We start from the raw sequence: 14,473 nt of genomic DNA, 5'->3' as shown, positions 1-14,473 counted from the left end.
ACCTCCCGTAGGAGTGGATATATTGACGGTATTCACCTTCAACGTCTATAGCTATTCTGTAATTACATCCATAAGCTCTTTCTTAATACTTGCCATTGAATTGGACAGTTAGTCAACTTTTGTGATTACTGCATACACTAGTTGGGTTGATCTAGAGGGTCCTCTGTTTTGGTTTTGATTCAGAGCTCCTGTTGAGACTTGGGGTTGTTGATTCCAGTGGGTAGGATTCCATTTCTATTGAGTCGCCATTGGAGGAATTGTTTGAGACCACTAATGTTGTGGTTGAACCATCATTTGAGGCATTGTCATTTGTGGCCATTGTGGATTAGGTGCATTGTATTGTGGCACTATTTGCATCTGGGGATAGGGATAGGGAACTATTCTTGGGACTGCATTTGGAGGTGCATTTGGAGGGTATACCATTCCTGGCATGAAAGGAGGTAAAACTCCTCTTGTTGAGGTCATTGACAACCTTGCTTTAACTTCGTTATACAATCTTGCACCTTCCACTGCAGCTTGCAGATTACCTGGTCTTCTCAATTCCATGAACTTGTGAACTTCTAGTCATAGGCCTCTGAGAAACACTCCTTTCTAGATGCCTTCATCCAAATGATGATTGGTCCATCTCTTCAAGATGGATTCCATTCACGAGACATAGCTTCTACTCTTTCTCCAGAGGACTACCTTAGATTCATGAACTCCTATTACATTTACTATTCAAAAGCTTCATGCCTGAATTTAGTGAGGAAGGCCTCGTCCCATGTGCCAAAAGTTCCTGCTGCTTGTCTCTCATACCATTTAAACGCTGCACCTTTGAAAGTGGTGGGGAATATTTCTAACCAATGCTTGGGGGTTTTGGCATTGTTAGCCACATATGCTATCATAAACTCTGCTACATGAAGATCATGATCTTCATTGTACACTCCCTTAAAAATGGGCAATGGGACTACATTTGCTGGTATGCCATCAATATTTCTAGGATGGATTTGACTAGGAAGGGGATCTTGAGTTGCCATGGGGACTTCTGTAAAGAGTGCTTTTAGGATATTAAAGGAGGCTCTTGCTGCAAGCTCATTCTCTACCTTGATTTTTGCATTCTTTCTTCTCACGTACCTCTGGACTCGTTCTAGTGCTTGTTGCTTGATTGCGTCATTCATCAAGGGGTTGGGTCCAACCAATTGGTAGATACTCAATAGAACAAAATCCAAGGGAGCTTCAGTCTCTGTAGGACTCTCTAGCCAACATCTCTTCTACTTCATTCTTTTCTACGTCTCTGAATTCAACTTTCAAACCATTATAGAGAGGGAGGTATTTTGTTCTAAAGGTATGAAAACTCATTCTTCTGAGGATCATTGTTGTGCCATCATCATAATAATGTCAGCTTCTAATGGTTTCAATAGTGTATATTGTGAAGAATACTCTATCCACCAACTTCAAATGGGTTGCTAATTGGACAAACAGGAGATTGTCAGTGCACCATGCATCCCACATGCCTTCTTGCTGAGCATCCACGAACAAATGCCAACTCTTTTCTTTCTTATTTTCGTGAACCTCCATTGGCCACGACTCCTGAAGCTTCTTCATAATCTCCCACTTGATGATGTTTGGAAACTTCTCAATGAATGCCAAATCTTCCATGGATGGTCATTCTCTCTGTTTCTGCACTTTAGTTTGTTCCCAAACAATTTGCCACTAGGATGCACGTCTGTGTTGTTTCAACAGAAAGAGGAAACGGTCCACCATAAAGAGCTTGCATCATGATGGTAATATGTTTCCGCCATTGTGGGATGAACTTCTTGTGGAAAGTGGCCTTGGTAATGAGAATCTCCAATTCTTCAATAGTAGAAGGAACTTTGCAAACATCCTTGAATTCTTCTTTTCTTGGCAATGCCATTTCCTTCATTTTTAGCCTCTTCTGATGCTTGTTGGTGGCAGTTTTCCCCGACTCTGTGCACCAAAAACATTAAGCTCCAAAAGGAGCACTAAGGAAATAGAGTTTCTATTGCAAGAATATCTATCTTGTAATATCAACAATCATCTCTTTTATCTTTTATATAATCTCAACAAAGAAAACAACACCAAGAACAATAAATCTTCACATAGCTTCATAAAAACAATTCTCCCACGGCTTTAATCTTTAACCAAATCCATCATTCTCTTCATGTTCTTTATAGGATTCATTAATAGAAATTGAAAACAAAAAATAAGGCTCCACTTTGAATGAAAAAATATCACATATGATTCATCTTCAAAGATTCCACAACTTTCCTTCACAATCTCTCATAGATAGATACATTGTTTGGCATAGAATTGGCTATATCTAACTCTCTCTCTCTCTCTCTCTCAATCAATCAATCAATAGTACATCATCTCCTCACTAAAACACTAAATAATCACTCATAATAATCCTTCTTTGTTTGTAGATACCTCTCCCAAAAGGTGTGTCCGATATGGAAGGTCACTAGAGCCACTACAGTGACTTCTCACAGCTCACTACTGTCACTTCACTCTAGTCTTCTCTTGAGTCTTCAATAGCTACTTATTTGACTTCATTGAGCTCTTTTGAACTTACATTCACCTCTTTACAAGGCTAGAAAACTTTCCCAATGTCACACATACATTCCATAGAACACTTATAGAAGCATACAGAACAGAACAGAATAAAAACAAAGGCTCTACAGAAGCTCAACAGAAGGTTACAGAAGGTCAATAAAAAGCATCAAAACCACATAACTCATACTAAAACCATTCCAAACTATCAAAAACCCTTCAATGAGATTTCAAACATTCTCAACTTCCATCAATCATTAATCCATGCTTCATACAGAAGAAAATCAGAATAAAATAGAAGCTATCAAAACCTTAACAAAACCTATTAGAACATCACAAAGCCTTATATTTCTACTGTAAATCCTCAGGAGCTTCCAAAACATAATCAATCTCCTCCAAAATATTCTCAAACCACTTCCAAAACAACCAATCATCACTCAAAATCCATAAAAAAATCAACCATTTAGCCCTAAAAAACAACAAAAATCAACCAAAAAACCAAGTCAATTTAGCATTCAACAAGGTCTCAGGAAGGACTACTCTATCTGTCACACAAGGAGTATACCCATAAAGTCCTTGATTGAGCACTTTCATATGTGGGATGTGAAACCTATTGATTGTCCATTACCTTCTCATGTGAAGGTATCACAGGACGATTGTCCACAGAAAGATGAGTAGAGGGCGAAGATGGCCAAGATTCCCTATGCATCTGCAGTGGGTAGTCTTATTCATGCTATATGATAGTCACCCGTCTAGATATTGCATTTGCAGTTGGTGTTGTGGCATGTTATAGGGATATACCTGGCAAGAGGCATTGGGATGCCGTGAGAAGGGTATCATGAGGTACTTGAAGGGCACTATCGATATGTGCATATGTTATGGCAGCTAGGATACAAGAGTCATGGGATACACTGACTTTGACTATGTAGGACATGTAGATATTAGGAAATCCACTTTTGGCTATGCGTTCACTTTTGCTGGAGAGGTACTGTTTCATGGATGTCTAGGGTGTAGAAATGCACGGCCCTTTCTACTACTACAGAGGCCGAGTATGTTGCAACCACCATTGAGGCTTGCAAGGAGGACATTTGGTTGGGTCCTTTGGTTGCTGAACTTGGTATTGCAAATGTTATCCCTACATTGCATTCGGATTCTATGAGCGCTATCCAATTAGCCAGAGAATTTGGTCTTCCATGCGAAGATGAAACACATTGAGGTGAGGTATCACTTCATTCGTGAGGTCATTGAGGACAGGTCTATTGACCTTGTTAAGATCTCAACTGACCAGAATCTTGCAGTCTTGCTCACAAAAAACCTCTCTATAGAGTGCTTTGCCTTCCTTAGGAAATTGATGGGCGTTGGATGAGATGACATCTTTCCTCATCCTATTGTATCTATGTATATGTTGTACTATCTTTTATTTTTCTTTTCACTTCTCATTAAGGCAGATTCACCTTTAAGTGGGAGGTTGTTGGGGGTAAAGGTGCCTCTATCTAGCCGCCCATGTATTACTATACTGACAGCACCCATACCTACACACTACAAGCGACGGGCGTCATCACTGTCACTTCATCTTTTATTCTTTCAGTGACATTTGAATAAAGAGAAGGCTGGTCACACACTGTGACTATTGGAGTTCCCACATTGTGTGTGTCTCTCTCTCTCTTGCTCTCACTCCTTCCACCATAGCTCTTGCTCCCACTCGTGCTTCCACTTCTTAGAATTCACCTCCCTTCACATGACGTCCTCTATAGGTTGGGCTATAGTGTGTTCTTTTGAGAAATCTTTCTTAAGGTTTGGAACACTTGGTGATTGTGGAAACCCTATTTTTTGAGTGTTGGGGGTTAAAGGTTGCTTATGCCTAGCCATATGCATTTACCTTGTACTTAGTGCCTGCACACATGTGCACTAGAGATGGCAACTGCCCATCACTATCATCTTTATCTTTCATTCTTTACTATGATAGAATAATAAAAGGGAAGGTAGGTCACACCTTGTGATTGATTGGAAGTTCCCACAAACTTCTCTTGCTATCTCTTGTTTAAACCTCCATAGCTCTTGCTCTCGCTTCGGCTTGCACTCTTCTCTGTTACTCTTGCTCGCCCTTTCAACTAGATTCAAAGTGGGTATTTGAGGAGCTTTAGCCATGCCACTTTATCCTAGAAAGAAAGCTTCAACCCTTATTTGAGGTAAAGATCTGCTCCCCAACTTCCCTAGTTGTTACTCTTCTTCAAAGAACCTTTGGTGAGTGCAAACTAACCCAGGATGGTTAGTAAACAATAGGAGAAAGCCTTAAATAGTAACCCATAAATTTGTATACATTTTTAGAGGCATGACCTACTCCTCTAGCATCAAGCATTTTGCTCCAACACTTCTTTTTAGTCTTTGCTTAGCTATTGGGCACTTCTTTTTACAATTTTGGCTCCATCTTTGGTATCGTTTTGGGAAGAAATCATGAGCCATTGACTGTCATTTTTGGAAAAACTAGTTGTTCAATACTTCATCTTTGAGCTATTTAATTAAGGACAAACACTTGTTTCGGGCACTTTACTACTTCCATTTTTTGGATAGCAATACTCTAGTTTGTATCCCTCCTTTTGTATATAATTTTGGCTTAGTCCATATTCTCTTTATTCTATAGTCATTATGGTAGGTGCTTCTAGTGCTTTTGGTAATAGTGCTATCTTTAATGTCGATAAGTTGGATGAAAACAATATTAACTACAAGAAGATATAGATTTGGCAAGTGTTGGTCCAAAAGAAGTAGGTTAAAAAGCCATTGAAATGTCAAGTCATGAAACTAGAAGACTTTACTACTAATGATTGGGAGGAACTTGATGAGCTATGTAAGTGCACAATTATTTTGTCTTTGTCTAAGCCCCATCTTATACTTTAGGTAGTATCAAAGGATTTTTCTTTGATAGGTAAGTGAACATGGAAAGGATGATAATTTATTAATCTTTTTTTAAACCTTGAAACAATTAAATGAAATTTCAAATGTATGATTGATAATTTAATTGTAAAGCTCTCATTCTTTATCGAATGTGAAGAAATATTGCACATGCACCTATGAGACAATCAGTAGCTCACTTATTTTGTTTCATAAAAAGAATATATGGACACCCTTGGAGGCATCTAGAACCATTTTCATGTCATTCTAAATCCCTCATTTTTAATCAAAATGTGACAAAACTTTGCACATCGAGTACATGTGAGGTGGCCAATAGCTCATATGTTTTTTTCCATTAAAAAAAGATGTTGGGAAGGGCTTGGGCCTAAGTCTTGTGTTTCATAAAATAAAATAGGTGAGCTATTGATCACCTCATAGGTACAATTGTAAAGTTTTATCACATTCTGAGATAAAGGATGAGGGATTTACAATCAAATGATCAATCATACATATGAAAATATCATTTCTTTTATTAGGATGCGATGAAAGTTTGCACATGTACTCATGAGGTGGCTAAGAGCATATATGTTTTTTTTCATGAAAAAAATATATCAGTAAGTGCTTGACTCAAAATGTGGCATGTGGAGCCATTTTCTTTCCACATGCAAAGTTCCATCATATTCTAATATGGTTAGGTGTCTTTTAAAAAAATTCTACTCAAAATTATGCTTGGCATAATGATCAAGGAGTTATGATTACAATTATTGATCCTTAGAAATTTTATACTATCTAGACTCTGTAATGGCAACAAGTGTAAAGGATGCAACAAGTTTTGGCAACCTTCTACATGTTTTAGATGTTCCAATCAACTTTGATGTACCCACCCTTAGCCAAGATAGCAAGGCCCATAGGAGGTTGTGTAATTATGATAGAGGCAATAGAGATGATATGAGCTAACTTCCTACAACGGGATAGAAAGGACTTTAATTTACTAAGGTTTACAAAATCTTACATTGTTCAACTATCTTATTAGCTCACCTTAACTAATTCTAATTGGTTGTTACTAATTAACTACCTAACTTAGCTAACTAATCTATTATAATTGATATTACTAACCCTATCATTAACCTAATATTTGATATCTTGGCTATTGGGTCAAGTCTTATTAAATTTTTAGTCTTTGATATAGATACTATATTATTAAATAACTAGATAATCTCCGTGTTATTTTAGTTATCTAAGTAGATAACTTGACTAACTAGATAATAGAATATAATTAAACTTCAACTCATCGTTTGGAGGTGAATTATTGATGGTTAATCTAAAGGCATCCCATGATGTAGGCAAGGAGCATAGCAAGAAGATCTCCTTAACCTCATCTTCAAACTTTAACTTTTGAGCACGCATCTAACTGAATATGATGTTGGATTTATTAAGGTGGGAGGTGATAGTAGAGACCTCCTTTATTCACAACTCAAACAAATTTTTAATGAGATACACTTTGTTAGAGGTAGTTTTTTTCCCATAAGTGTCACATGGCTTCTTCCGTAAATCATATGTAATGATCTCATTTACAACTGTAAAATACACAAATTCTACCAAGTGCAACATAATGGTGGATTTGGCTGCTAATGCATCAATCTCTAACCAATCACCTTTAGACATGCTTATTGGTTTTCCATCTATGCCTCTTATGGGCCTTAGCTACTTCTTCTAAATAATGACATATTGGATCTGCTCGTTTCACAAACTAAATTTGGTACCATCAAACTTCTTGATGTCATACAATTCCCTATCAATTGTAGATAAGGAAGCTTTCAAGTCTCACGTATCATAAAATCATCCAAATATATAGAAGCACATCAAAAGACTGATCTCCCTAAAACTACTCCAATACATCAAGGAACAATGTTCTTACTCATCCATGAGTAAATATGCATGGACAATATGCCCATATATGTAGCTCATGAATTACTACAACATGTATGTTAAAGTCTCTACTTCACTTTTTGCATATAGTAGCAGCTAATAATAACCTCAAAAACTATTAAATATGTAATTTGTACCTATGTCAAATTGTCCACAATCAAAACCTGGTTGTACCTATAAGATTATTTACATAATAAAAGATGAAATCTCAACTTTGCACTGTGTTGATTGCTGCAATAACAATCAATTCTAAAGTTGTGATAGTCAAAACCTATTGAAAGTGATACATATAAGAAAATGAAATATCAATCCCTCTTAGAATAGGGATCTAAATCAATTAAAGTTAGTGTGATTGTGATATGAGGGACAAAAGTTTAGCCTTATCATAAGTAACAGGAAAACTCACTAGAACACAAATCATCCTTACTCTAGATAATAGCTTCCTTGCAACATTCTATTACATCTGCACATTGAAAAGTCAAATACATCAATATAAACACAAACATGGTGATCAAACCTTAAAGCTGTGGAACTATAAAGCATGAAAATTTAGGTATAGAAAGATCTGCAGAAGAGGAGGCACATGCTTTGCTCAAAGTTTGATAGTTATAATCAATATCAAACCCTATTGTAAAAATAGCAGAAAGATGAAGATACAAAGAGAGATGAGCACCTATGAGATATTTTCCAAATGAATATGTACAAGAAGATAATAGCAAGAGTTAGAACCAATATGAAGTTGTACTAAAAAGACAATAAAAAAGAGAAAACTAAAAGGGAGAGAAAAATGAGATACAATCTTGCTCAAAATGGTCTCTATAAAAAGACAACAACAAGAGTGAGGATCAACATCAATCTCTATTGAAAAAATACCTATAAAGGGGGGAGAGAGAGAGAGAGAGAGAGAGAGAGAGAGAGAGAGAGAGAGAGAGAGAGAGAGAGAGAGAGAGAGAGAGAGAGAGAGAGAGAGAGAGAGAGAGAGAGAGAGAGAGAGAGAGAGATGAGCATCTATGTATGTTCTCCAAAATGATCTCTATAAGAAGACAATAATAAGTTAATAAAATTGATATCAAACCCTACTAGAAAAACAACATAAAAGAGAAAACACAAAGAGACATGTGCACATATGATTTGCCCAAAATCTATAGTTGCAAGGATAAGAAATTGCAAAGGTAAACGGAGTAATCAAAACCCTGATTACTCTCACAACAAAGCTTGATAAAAATTCACCAAAATGAAGAAGAGGGAGAATAAATATTTGTTGCTCAATTTTTGGGTCAAAATAATTTTGTGGAAGGGAAGAAAAGAACATTTTAAAAACGGCCAAAAAAGGGGAGGGGGACAAAAGTATGAAAACAGAGACAATCAAAATTTGTGCACTATTCATTCCCTCTTTTTTAAATCCCCTATTATATTTTTTGTGCACGATTCACTCTCTATGGATGTCAACATCTCGACTTTCTATTGAACAATAAAAAAAGGCCCAACTCTTTAACTATAATAATTTTTAAAAGCCTATTTTTCAGTCTATTTTATTTCTAATTGTTGGCTGCTTGCCTCCATATGTGCCTATGGCTAAGAAGAAGAAGAAGAAGAAGAAGAAGAAGAAGAAGAAGAAGGGAGAAGAGGTGCAACCAATAGATGCTTCTCCTTCTTAGTTCCTCTCTCTCTCTCTCTCTCTCTCTCTCTCTCTCTCTCTCTCTCTCTCATAATCAAGTAGCTACGCTAGTGGCAAGCCACTTGTTTTTAGTAACCCACTCACCCAAATTCAATTCTCCCTTTTGTAACACCTATATTAAATGACCATGTGGGATGTAGGAGTTGAATCGAAGACCTTTTGGTCACCAACTTGTTCAACTTAACCAATTGAGCTACACCCATTCTCTCTCTCTCTCTCTCTCTCTCTCTCTCTCTCTCTCTCTCTCTCTCTTTGTGACTACTGTGGAAGTGAGAGTGAAGAAAATGGAAGCAAGAGCTCAAAGATTGCATATACAAGAATCGTTGATTCTATTCATCTTACACAACATATATGTGGGGTTTCCTAGGTGATTAGCCTCAACCATTAGTCTCTCTTAAGCCTATTCATCCTTTGTTTGATAAGCACTTGGCCTTGAAATTTTTGGCATGGACTTTTTACACAACAAATGGATTTTCTTGCAAATTTGCATGACTTATGGGTATTATGTGTACACATGAATAAATAAAAAATAGACCTTACTCCTTGGAAGTGATTCCATCTTTCACCTTTTTCAAAAATATACATCATTGTAAAATATGATAAGATCTGGCTAAAAAATAAGTGGCATTCTACCTTTGGATTCCTAAAGCCTAATATTTTCTCTAGTATTTTGAAAAATGTGTTGCTATGATATTTGGTATTGTCTTGGACTTCCAACTAGCTTCCTTACTCTAGGTCCCTTCTTGTTGTTGTCGACTAGCTTTTGTTGACTTTGGATTTAGCTTTGGTCACTTTGACCAACCCTTTGGATTTGAACTTTTACAATCTTATGTAACCTTTTCTATTTGAGATTAACATTAACCCCCTCTCTAAATAAGTGAGAGTCCCTTGATACATTAATTTGCATTGAAGATGGTAGCTTGCAAATGATAAAGAGGTACTGTGTAAAAATATTCTTGGCACTATATAATATTGTTCTTGGTAATATAATAATGATAAAGAGCCTCCTCCTCCAAGATCTTGGTACTACGAAATAATGTTCCTCTAAAGATTTCAAGTCTCTTGAATGCTCTCTCTAGCTACTCGTGAGGTTACCTAATGCGTTATACTTCTACGGTGAGCATGGTAGGCAAGGCATGATTTCTTGGACTCTCTTGAATGATTTCTCTAACTGCTCATGAGACTACCTAGTGTTTTATATATCTATAATGAGCATGGCAATTTTAGCTTTCATTTGAGCCAATTGTATTTGAAGTGTTACTACACATTTTCTTAAAGCTTATTGTCTTTCTAAAGCTTATTTTAGGCTTTTTATCTTCTTACTAACTCTTCATCATTGATTCGCTCCTTTGTAGTTCCCTTTAATGCCCCAATCTCTTGAGTGGCCTCAAGGATCTCCTTGGCTAGCCTCTTTTGATTGGCTTGGTGTGATCCATACTCCTCAAGTAACATTTAAGCCTCTTGGCATTCTCTCACAACCTTGTCCTTATTTGCTTATAGTTCCTGATGACATAGGTATTCAAGAAGTGAGGCATTAGCTTTTCCTCTAGGATCCTTAGCTTAGTAGCTTGCATCTATGGTTGTGTTAAGAGCTCTCTTGGCAATGGAGGCTACTATTGGGGGTTTGAAGGGAGGGGGGCTGAACCAAGTGTGGTGATGGTATTGGTTGGCTAAGGTGGATATAATAGATGATCAATCGCATCAAATGGGCTCAAGATAGATTACAAGCACCTATGATTGTCGCATAATGAGGAGTGCATTTGAGTGGGTCGTCCCAGTCTCACTTTATTGATCTCCCCAACATCGTCTAAAGGAGGGGCTCAACCAAGTTTGATGATAATATTGGTTGTCTTAGGTGGATAGGATAGATGATCACTGGCATCAAATGGGCTCAATATAGATTACAAGCACATATGCTCGTTGCATAGTGAGGAGTGCATTTGAGTGGGTCTCAATCTCACTTTATCAATCTCCCTGACATCATTTAAAGAGAGGTTTTTTATTATTGCTGTGAATATATTTATTATTGTTAAATTTTTATGGCATGAACATTGGAATGGCTAGTTCAAGTGTGAAAACTTATAGCATGCTCTCATATAAGAGGCAAGGGTTCAAACTTTCGATCAACTGTCATTTTCTCCAATGTGCTACACTTTTTTCTTTTTTTATAATGTCCATATTAACTTTTGAAAAACAACTAAAGCTTTTATTTTTACAAATCCACCACTATATTTCCTTTTAGTTTTAATTTTTCAAATTCACCGACTTTTTCTCGTATAAAATATTTGTGTAAGAATATCATGGGTTATATATAAAGGTTTAGAATATATTAAGATTAGATTCAACTTTACATAAGGGTTTACATTGTATTAAGATTTATGCGAGTGTACCTATATCTCTTGATATCACCATCAAGCAACCAAAATAGTATGCAAGTAAAGACCATGTAGGAGTTCAAGTCGACTAACTTGCTATGGAATCAATAGCCAAAATCATGCATTTAGAATAAATTATTGACACATCTTATATAGCCCAAATCTTGTACAAGCAAAGGTGAATATGTATATGTTGTATTGTTTCGCATTAAAATCATAATGTGAAGCAAAACTTTAGTGTAATGGTATAACAAAAACATGGAAAAGTAGAGGAACAAAAATCATGTTAGGATTTAATCTACCAAAATAGTGTAATAAATTTATAAAAGCAAAATCTAGCAATTTTATTAAGAGATTTTAATGTAATGATAAGTATTGTACATTAAAATAGGATAGTAAATCAAGGAAAATATAATTAAGCAACTATATTAACGAATTACTTTAATGACAAAGTATCACATAGTGAAGTAGTTTAACAAAACCATAGTAAGTATAGAAAAAATGTTTTCAAAACCAAAAAAATCACACAACTGGGTAATGAATCGCTCACATAGCACATCAAAGATGCTAACAACTCTACCTTCAAGAGCTCCATACATGATCCACAAGCCTCATCACCCATACTATTGATTGCATCTAGTAGGAGAGGACAATTTGACTTGTTAACATAGCCACAAAGTTGCATGCAACTAGTTAGCCAACCTCACACTAGGGGATGCCATCACGTGTATCAAGTCGTGTCCATAGTAACTCTATACTAGATCTTTTAGATAATAGAAAAACCATGATTTATTGTAGATAAGTAGCTCTAACAAGGTACACCATGACATTAACACAACTCTTTCTTTATGAGAACATCCTTTTTTTTTTAGAGGAGCGAGGGGCAGGGGGGGGGGGGGGGGGGTGTCGGGAGGGGGATTGATGTGGGTGTGAATGAAAATGTAATGTCATTTGACCATCTTTTCTGTGATGCTTGGAAGTTGACCTTTTTAGTGTGCGTCAAATTCGATTCTTTATCCATGTTTGTATTCAAATATAATCTTCCTTAGCATGGCTACAAGGCAAATGTTTTGTATATTTGAAGAATGCTTTCATCAATATATGGTTCCCAAAAGCTCTCAAGAAAGTGTCATGTTTCATATATACATAGCAAATAACTATAGGTAAGGGAAATATATGGCTCCCAAAAGCCCTTAGGCAAGTGCCATGTTTCATATATGCATAGCAAACAACTTAGGTATAGGGCACAATTAAGTGATCACACCTGGACAAGTTTTCTATTTGATGTATCACTTACTTTGTCAACTGCTATTATCTTGAAAACTTGAGAATTTTAATAGAAATTGCTCTATATCAAAAGTGAACGTGATAAGATACTCCACAATTATAGCTTTGGCATTTTCCAAATGCCAATGAGTTCTTACACTATTTCATACTCCACAATGGAGCTAATTTGCATTAGTTGACCTGCTTCACTTCAATGTTAGTTGCCGTAAACATTCATAACTATTTATCGAATCCCACAAGCTTGTTCAACCAAAATCTATCAACCCTCTCCGCTTTTGAACAAAGATATTGATAGCTCAGCTTATGTTATGGTTTAGAAGATTGCTACAATGTTTAGTAAACCCTCAAAGCAACCAAATAAATTAGCCATTATTTGGACTGATAACTCTCCCAACTCTGATGATACCATTCTATAAAGAGAGCCAACCCGTTTGCATTGTAAAGTTCTCAATTGCAACATCTTCCCTTGTCCACCTATCTCATTTCCCTCACGACATATGTATGTTATGTATTGGTCACTTTCATCCTTCGAGAAAATGAAGCCAAAGCCTTGAGTGGTACGTTTTCTTTTTAAAATGATCCGTCGCTTGCCAACCACCTTGCATAGTCAATCTATGGATGATGGTCCAATTAGTCAACTACTTCATACTTATGAAGGCTTCTCATGGATTGAAGTGTCGATACTTGTACACACACACACACACACACACACACACACACACACATGTATGTTGTATGATTGCAACCCATTTGAGGTGTTGTAGCTGTAGAGTGATCACATTATGCTGTAAGGCATTTGCTGGTCCCAGGTGGCAGTTTTTTATTTTATTTTTTATTTTTTTGGTAATATACATAAGCTCACTTGGAAGAAACTTAAGGGCCTTGGTGTTCCCTCATCTCTACAGATGGTGTTGGACCTTTTCCCAACAGCCTCTTAGAAAATGGACTAATGAAGGAGGAAAGTTTTGTCACTTGAGAAGCTTATCTTTTACTGGAAGAAAAAATAAGTCATGCACTTAGTAAAGAATCAAAGAGTGCATACATTCACATGTTCTAATTGGACTTTCAAAAAATGTTTAGATACAAATGACCTTTACACCTCAAATATCCATGTGAATTTTCCTAGCCAAAGAGTTCATTCTAGTTGAGCTTGCATACACCAGTCTGTACTTCTCACGACTCTTATGCTCTGCAAGATGATCTTCTTATTTGGAATCATGCCATGTGTTAAAGCTTACAAATCCTGTGTCTTGTTGATTGCAGGCTCAATGACCGATATCAGCTCATAGTAAATAGCACTGCCAAACCCAACCCAGACTAGTGGCACATTCAAAACAGTCCTACTAATATTGCTGCATCTCTGCATAAACAGATTTTGGGGCCAACTATGCCACATGACCCATACAATCGTGAACTGCAGTGTTATGTTTCAAGGCTGCACATACAAAAGCAGCTTTAAGGACATCTTACCCAAACACTTATCATGATATCCGTAGATAATCGGGACAAAATGCCTTCCATGGAAATGCAAGCAATGTGTATTGCATAATATTGGAACTTGGAATTTCATTACCTTCGATTAGCAACTATATGCCATATGAGCACCTTTCTTTAAGTGACATTGCCAATGAAACCAAACCTCCCAAGCTCAAAACATTTGTATTATCTCCTCTTCACGAGTACCTTCAGGTGTCACTGCATTATTATGTATGTACACTGCTGGCTTCGACTTCACTTTAATCCTGCTCACTGCTGTAAAAAAGCT

The 14,473-nt window shown here is 36.6% G+C and overlaps 1 protein-coding gene across 11 annotated transcripts in view; it reads right to left on the bottom strand.

Annotated features, from left to right (window-relative positions):
* Positions 1–13,551: 13,551 nt before the first annotated feature.
* The window catches only part of LOC148015947 (uncharacterized), a 73,086-nt gene continuing 72,164 nt past the window's right edge, over positions 13,552–14,473 (bottom strand). For 2 of the 11 annotated variants that reach the window (XM_087663777.1, XM_087663782.1), the window contains exons 6-7: positions 14,282–14,471; positions 13,552–14,143 (exon numbers count right to left, since the gene is read on the bottom strand). Coding sequence is in view for 6 of the 11 variants with exons in the window: in XM_087663782.1 (XP_087519908.1) it covers positions 14,445–14,471 (27 nt within the window). In the remaining 5 variants the exon portion in view is untranslated. The remainder of the gene's footprint in view (positions 14,144–14,281; positions 14,472–14,473) is intronic. The other 9 variants (XM_087663779.1, XM_087663784.1, XM_087663781.1 and 6 more) reach the window with 7 other exon arrangements.

The sequence above is a fragment of the Lygodium microphyllum genome, chromosome 23 (genome assembly GCF_053477565.2).
Source record: "Lygodium microphyllum isolate KBCC chromosome 23, Lygodium_microphyllum_v1.1.10, whole genome shotgun sequence".
NCBI lineage: Eukaryota > Viridiplantae > Streptophyta > Polypodiopsida > Schizaeales > Lygodiaceae > Lygodium > Lygodium microphyllum.
The sequence above is the reverse complement of the archived record's forward strand: the minus strand, read 5'-3'. Positions and strand labels throughout refer to the sequence as shown.